The following is an 8355-nucleotide window of genomic DNA, read 5'->3' as shown; positions in this document are numbered from 1 at the left end:
GGAAGGTTGAGAACCATTGCTCTAAGGTAAATGTAATGTTCAAGACACTAAAGAGAACAGTGAATAAGCAATTAGTGTTAAATCCATACATTCTTAAGCATGTAAAATGAATATATTTTTAAGAACTATATCAAAATATATTTTTAAAATTAAGCCATTAACTAAAGGTGGTGCACACCTTTAATCCTAATGTTTGGGAAGCAGGGGCAGGCAGATCTCTGAATTTGAGGTCAGCCTCGTCTACAGAATTCCAAGCCAGCTTGGATTACACAGAGAAACCCTATCTTATAAAACCAAAAATAAAATATAAAAGTAAAAATATATTTACTTCGAAAATGTATAGTGACTATTAAAAATGCCCAGATTTACCCTGAAATCCAAGAGCTCCTATGAGAAGGCCCCATCTAATTACCTGCGTCCAATTCCCTTCTCATTCCTAATCATAAACATCCCGTATTGAGCACCATGTTCAGAGCAAGCAGGGTCCGCAGCCGTTACCACAGATTCTTATCTGCAAGCCTCAGGAGCTGGGAGTGGGGCCCTGCTCTCCTTCAGCTGCTCATTCAATCCCATCCTCGTCCTCTTTCTTCTCACACTGGTCTGTGAAGTCTCACCTGACTGCAGTGTAGGTAACATCCGCCCACCCCATGTTCCTCTCGTCTCCAGGCCTGTCTCGTGAGGTCCCCTTGCTCTTTACTGCTCCCACATGTAGCTACACGCCCCTCTCAGATCCTTGGTATTAGCTGCTCCCAGGTACCTGCTAACAGGAGTACAGGAACATATACCCTTGAACCTGTAAGCTAGCTCACTTCTACAAATTTGCTCTGGTTATACACTTCCAAAACTATGCACCACATATTCATAAGGTTATTTGCCATGTTTCCTTTCTTCTCAGAGTTATTTTCACATGTCTGTGTGTGCCTGTATCAATTTATGCATACTATGTGCACTTAGGAGCCCAAGTAGGGCAGAAAAGAGTTGTCAGGCCCCCTGAAACTGGAGTTATAGGTGGTTGTGAGCCATGATGTGGGTGCCAAGAACCAACCCTGGGTCCTACAAGAGCAGCAGGTACGCGTAGCTGCTGGATGATGCTCCCCTCTAGCCTCTCACTACATATTCTTAACAGAGTCTACAGAGTAGTACCTGCAAACAGCCTCAGTGTCTATTCTAGGAGCCTAGGCAAGTCCCCCTTCACACCATTATGCAGTAGGGTGGAAGGAAGGAGAAGAGGGGCAGGGCGGGGGGGGGGGGGGGGGCGGGACAGGGCGGGGCAGGGCAGGGCGGGGGGGGGGGGGGCGGGACAGGGCGGGGCAGGGGGGGGGCGGTGGAGAGAAGCATGAAAGACAATGCTCATAACAATGTAACCTGAATATGTTGTTAGCGTTTAAGAAACCAAGTACAAAAAAAAAAAAGAAACCAAGTACAAAATGATTGTATATATAATTCTATAGAAAGATATTTACATATAACTTTATAGAAAAATATTTTCTCTTACTATTCATATTAGAAAAAATTGAAATATAAATTAACTGCCTGTTTTGGAAAGAAAAACAGAAGATATAACCAAGAAATTAAATATTAATGTTTAGCCATTAAGTGGAAATGTGGTATAAAACGTTTGTGAATGAATAGTTTTGACTTCAAACCATGTATTTTACTTATTTAAAGAAAGAAGGAGGTAGAGAGATAGTTCAACTGTTAAGAACACTTGCTTCAGGGCTGGAGAGATGGCTCAGCGGTTAAGAGCACTGACTGCTCCTCCAGAGGTCCTGAGTTCAATTCCCAGAAACCACATGGTGGCTCACAACCATCTATAATGGGGTTTGGTGCCCTCTTCTGTCATACATGCAAATAGAACACTCATATAAATAGATAAATAATAAATAATTTAAAAAAAAAAAAGAACACTTGCTTCTCTTGCAGGGGACCTGAGTTCAATATCTAGAACTGGCTCCCAATGGCCTTAACTCCTACTCCAAGGAAATGAAGCCTTCTTCTTCTTCTTCTTCTTCTGGCCTCCAAGCTCCATTAGGTCAGCTAATGTGAGACCCTGTCTGAAACACAAAAATGGACCAAGAAGGAAGGAACCTGGCACTTCTGTGTAAAGACTAAAAACTCCTAGGAAACAGCTATTATTTGTTTAAAAAAAAAAAAACAGACATGGTACAAGCCATTCCTCTTAGAGGCCAAAAGTTGAAAAAAATGCAAGTTTATTAGATTAGGAATCAAAGGTGAGTTGGTATAATTATGATTACACGCAGAAGCCAAGAGCACCTGGATTAGAGAAGAAGTCTATTTAGATCTAGTTTGAGATTCTCAGAGCAGAGGTTTTCTAGAAACCATATTAAATCTCCAATCTGCACGAGCTCAGTGAACCAGATAGACCATCGTGTCACCGATATCCGCGCGTAGCCCGTTCTCAGTCAGGTGAACTTTCTTGCCCACTAGGTCCACATGGAAAACAGCATTCTCAGATATGGGTGTCTTCTCGCTGTGCTCTCTTCCTAGCACTGGAACTCGTCGAGGCCCCAACAGAGGATCGTCAAACCTCATCAGTTTCACTTTGGAAAGATCTACAGCAGAAGAGATCACCAACGTGAGCATTTTACATACAGTCCTTGGCACAGCCTAGTTCTAACAGCCACACACAAGCATTTTCATTAGATTCTTCTTCTTTTTTTTTTTTTTTTTTGAGACAGGGTTTCTCTGTATAGCTGTCCTGGAACTCATTTTGTAGACCAGGCTGGCCTCGAACGTAGAGAGGTCCACTTGCCTTTGCCTCCTGAGTGCCAGGATTACAGGCATGTGCCACCACTCCTGGTGCATTTTCATCAGATTCTTAAGACCCAGTGTCAGAAGCAAAGCTAGCATCTAGTAAACCTCATCCTCTTCCAGCTTTACACCCGAGCCAAAACAGATTCTGTGTAACAAAGCTGCAATGTCAAACCATAGGGAGGAAGAACAGTGTCTTTTTAAGTGCAGACCTATGGTCTAAATCATCATTACACGCTTCAACAAAGCCCTGGTGCTCCTGGATGTGCTCAGCTTGGGAAAGGACCTTCTTTGAGCTATTTTTGGAGAAGTCACAATCACTGTGAGAAATGGAACTACCTGTTTCTTCTTCTGCTCAGGAGGCAAGAAGTGTTTGTGGCACGTGCTGGTGAGAGTCAGAAGGAGGGGCAGCTCTGAGGTGAGCTCTAACCTGACTGCCTTTGGTCGACTGTTGTGCAAGCTGGTAATATGGCTCCTGACACACACACACACGCACACACACACACACACACACACACACACACACACACACACCAGCCCAATACCAAACAAGCACTTGTCCTATGAATAAATTGGTGTTTTAACAATCAGGTTGACAACTATTTAAGTAATTCTGAGACTTCTCAACATCAAACAATTTTGTTTTTATAGGGTAGGAAAATACAGACACAAATGCTCATTCTGGGTCTATGTCCTTCTAAGCACAGTGTGGCCATTTGTGCTTCACCTGCCCCTCCCCAAAAGACATTTCCTATACTACTTCTAAGCTTTTTCTAAAACAGATTGCTGGGTGGTCTGTGAGCTACATTCCTTCTCGGTGTCTCAAGAGGACACAGCTTGGCTTTGTAAGAGGTACGGAGATAAAGTAAGACATTAATGCAGCTGGCAGCCAGACCCAGAATACAGCCTTCCAGGCATTCTGTTCTCTCTGGGAAACAAAGACTGAAAGGCTGAAGTTTAGAGAAGAGCTCTTGGAGCTTACAGAGAGATTACCTGCATCGGCCATAAAAGCGAGCTCTGCCTGGGAGTGTTCAGTCTCTGCAGAGACCATACACAGCCTGCTCCAAGACAAAGCACAGCCCTGACAAGTAAGATAGGAGAGAGACCGGCAGTCTCCACCATGGCCTTCATCTTATTTGAGTAGATACAATTCACTGTCACAACTACTGCGATTTCACCTGTGCATCAGGGGCACCAAATATTTTGCTACAGACGTAGTAACAAGTTCTGCCAGCAGGTTTTATACATTCACTGCAGCCCTCTCTAACAGTCTTCCTCCATCACTTCAACCAATTCTAATTCAAATTATTTCAAAGAAAGCTTAACACTCAGTAAGGCTTCTATGTGACAAAACACATTTGCTTTGATGTTTTACCATGTAGTTCATTACTGCCAATAAATTTATAGGGCTTTCTTAGTGGCCTTCCCATCTATTCTTATCCCAGATCTCTCTCATCACTAAAAACGTTGAAATTTTAAGTTTGAAACGGCACAAGATTTAAGGCACTTAGAGGAAAGATAAGAGTGACTGAAAGCCCCTAGGGACTGATAATATGACATGAAGCCTCTCACCTCCAAGTTATTAGTTCATACGTGGCATGGGTATGAGTGATTTAAAGTCATTATCATCAAGACTTGCTCAGTGGCCTTTGTAGAGTGAAATGATGGTTTGAGTCGAGTTCATCCTGGTCCTAGATCATAATCACCCGCAATACAATTGGAACTAATTGGACTGCTCGCTGGCTGGTGCAGCAGACCGACTGTGAAGTGTGTATTGAACTGCTTTTCTATCTCATATACTCAATATATTCATATCAGAGCAACTCAGGGCCCATGGAAAGCATCAAGGTTAGATCTCATCTCTGGATTCTCACACAAATGTCAATTTCAAACTTTGCTAATGCTTCTATCCATTTTACAAAATTTACAGCAGTTATTAAGACCAGACTTAAAACACGGTATGATAGGGCTGGAGCGATGGCTCAGTGGTTAAGGGCACTGACTGCTCTGAATGTTCTTTTAGCGGACCAGAGTTCAAATCCTAGCACCCACATGGCAGCTCACCATTCTCACATAAACATATATGTAGCCAAGACACCAATGCACATAAAATAAAGGTAAATAATTTTTTTTAAAAACACAGTATGATATTATCCACAGCTGGTATGAGTAAAGACAGGAACTATGCCAGAGGTTCCATGAGAAAAGACAGCAGAGAGAAACAATGCCAGCACATCTAGGAGCAACTCAGCTCTCTGAGTGTCTTAAATAGAAATGCTAGTTTAACATCTTTGGGGGGGGGGGGGCTACATTTATTTATTTTGTGAGTGTGAATGTATACACATGCCATAGCGTGCATGTGTAAGTCAGAGGACTCTCTTCTTCCACCACACCATGGACACCAAACTCCCATCAGCTTGGCAACAAATGCCTTAACTCACTGAGGCATCTCACTGCCCCTGATTTAACACCTCACATACAGTTTTCAATGTAGAGATAGATCCTCTAGGATACCACAATCTAGGGTCCACACAAAATCCATTTTCTTTAAAATCCACTCTAGTCTTTCAGGGCTACACATTCTTTCTATTACAAAATCTGATTAAGATTGAACATAAGCAATACAATATAAAGAGGCATAGCATGGCTTCCTAGATATTCATTTTTCCAAATTTTCCAGTCCTGCTTATTTGTTCCAAAGGCATTTCTACCATTCTGTGGTATTTCACTAAGAAAACATAATAAATACCTATATGGGCTAGAGAGATGGCTCAATGCTTAAGACACTCCCTGCTCTTGAAGAAGACCCTGGTTCAGTTCCCAGCACCCATGTTGAGTGTCTCCAGTTACATCTCTTTCTGGCCTCCATGGACATCTGCACTGGTGAACATACATACCCTCGAGCAGATACATATACACATAAAATAAAACATATACCTTTAAGAACATGGATGGATCTTGGAAAACACTGTGTGTGTGTGTGTGTGTGTGTGTGTGTGTGTGTGTGTGTGTGTGTGTGCTGTATATGTACACACTGGTACACTCACATGTGCACACGTATGTGGTGGAGGACAGAGGTCAACGCCGGGTGTCTTCCTCCATCACTCTCCACTCTACTATTTATAAAGGGTCTCCTCTGAACCTGAGCTTGCTGCTTCAGCCAGATTAGCTGCCTACGTGGGACCCACCTGTCTACACACACCCCTAGGGATTGGGGTTACAGGCATCGCACCTGGGTTTGCTTGTATGAATGTAAGTGCTGGGGATTCAAATTGAGACCTTTATGTCTGCACAAGCACTTTATAAACTGAGCCATCTCCCCACACCAACCCGTTCTGCTTAGTGAAATAAGCTTAAGAAGAAAGAAAAAAATAGCTGGGAGGCGGTGAATTCAATGCCAACCTGGTCTACAGAGTAACTTCTAGGTTAGCCAGGGATATACAGAGAAACCCTGACTTGAAAAACAAAAATAGAAGGGAAAAAAAAGAAGGAAGGAAGGAAGGGAGGGAGGGAGGAAATAAGGAAGAAAGGAAGGAAGGAAGAGAGAGAGAGAGGGAGGAAGGGAGGGAGGGAAGAAGAAAGAAAGAAAGAAAGAAAGAAAGAAAGAAAGAAAGAAAGAAAGAAAGAAAAAGAAAATATTGCTGGGTAATATTTCTAGCTACTCAGGAGACCAGGCAGGAAAAGTGTTTAAGTTTGCTCAGGGCTAGAGTGAGCTATCATATCTTTTAAAAAAATGAAAAGCTTACATCTTAAAAAACAAAACAACAACAAATTATTAATAAAGTGTATCTAATCTTTAAAATAAACTATAGATATGCCGTGAAGTACCCAGAATAGGTTGAGAGGTAAGGAGTGGTCGCGTGAGACTAGAGGGAAGAGGCACAGGGCTTCAGTTGGGAATAAGGGAAGCTCTGTAGGCTGGACAATATGAACACACTCAGTGACCTGAAAAGTGACTCCAACAGCCAAGCATGGTGGGCCACACTTATAACCCAGCACTCAGGAGGCTTGGAAATCCAAGGCCAGCCTGAGCTACACTGAGTGACTATCTCAAACAAACAAACCAAAAGAGAAAAAGAAAACTGGCATATTTTATATTTCTCAACATTGTACTATAATTTAAAGCCATGTTTATAAATCATAAGCCCCTCACCTAGTCTTCTCCGTTTAATGATTACGTATGGTGAAACACACTTGCCTCCATTTCACAAGGCCCATCCAAGCAGCATCAGCTCCATAGTGTGTCTGTAATCAGCACAGCTGGAGCTCTCACTCCCTATGGCCTGCACGGAAGCTTCCCTTTTCTTACAGACTCAGTAGTTTCTTCTTCCATTACAGATTAAGTGCTCCAATAGTTCACTCCCCTACCCTTTCACTACATGCAGCTCCTACAGTGCTCAGTGGAATCTTCAAAACCGCAAGATATACAGGATATATACTGTTTCTACACACCACCCAAGGTCGACTCTCAACAGATGTCCAAAAGACAGCAAAAGACAGAGCAGAACACAAAACACATCCACATCCAAGAGTGGATTGCAGTTCCTGGTTTAACAGAATCACCGCTCTGCATACAGTTCAGTACATCGGGCTGCTGTAGAGATTTACAAATATCTTTAGTATTTATGCTGGTGTTTATGCTGGGCTGGTAGGATGGGCACACTGGGTGGGTGAACTCCCAGACCTGGCAACCTGAGCTTCATCCTCAGAAGCCATGTAACTGTGAGAGCAAGAACTAGCTCTACACACCACACACATGCCCCGCCTCGTCACATCACACAACTCCACACATTACATACATGCCCCACCTCGTCACATCACACAACTCCACACACCACACACATGTCCCGCCTCGTCACATCACACAACTCCACACACCACACAAATGCCCTGCCTTGTCACATCACACAACTCCACACACACACACATGCCCCGCCTTGTCACATCACACAACTCCACACACACACACATGTCCCGCCTTGTCACATCACACAACTCCACACACCACACACATGTCCCGCCTTGTCACATCACACAACTCCACACACCACACACATGCCCCGCCTTGTCACATCACACAACTCCACACACCACACACATGCCCCGCCTTGTCACATCACACAACTCCCCACACACACACACATGTCCCGCCTTGTCACATCACACAACTCCACACACCACACACATGTCCCGCCTCGTCACATCACACAACTCCACACACCACACACATGTCCCGCCTTGTCACATCACACAACTCCACACACCACACACATGCCCTGCCTTGTCATATCATACAACTCCACACATTACACACACGCCGCGCCTTGTCACATCACACAACTCCACACACCACACACATGCCCCGCCTTGTCATATCACACAACTCCACACACCACACACATGCCCCGCCTTGTCACATCACACAACTCCACACACCACACACATGCCCTGCCTTGTCACATCACACAACTCCACACACCACACACATGCCCCGCCTCATCACATCACACAACTCCACACACCACACACATGCCCTGCCTTGTCATATCACACAACTCCACACACCACACACATGTCCCGCCT

The 8355-nt window shown here is 43.9% G+C and overlaps 1 protein-coding gene across 1 annotated transcript in view; it reads right to left on the bottom strand.

Moving 5' to 3' along the window:
* Positions 1–2193: 2193 nt before the first annotated feature.
* LARS1 (leucyl-tRNA synthetase 1) overlaps positions 2194–8355 on the bottom strand; it is a 57484-nt gene continuing 51322 nt past the window's right edge. The window contains exon 32 of the mRNA XM_084778191.1: positions 2194–2573. Coding sequence (XP_084634317.1) covers positions 2368–2573 — 206 coding nt within the window. The 3' untranslated portion in view covers positions 2194–2367. The remainder of the gene's footprint in view (positions 2574–8355) is intronic.

This window comes from Acomys minous, assembly GCF_964271855.1.
Source record: "Acomys minous genome assembly, chromosome: 4".
Taxonomy (NCBI): domain Eukaryota; kingdom Metazoa; phylum Chordata; class Mammalia; order Rodentia; family Muridae; genus Acomys; species Acomys minous.
The sequence above is the reverse complement of the archived record's forward strand: the minus strand, read 5'-3'. Positions and strand labels throughout refer to the sequence as shown.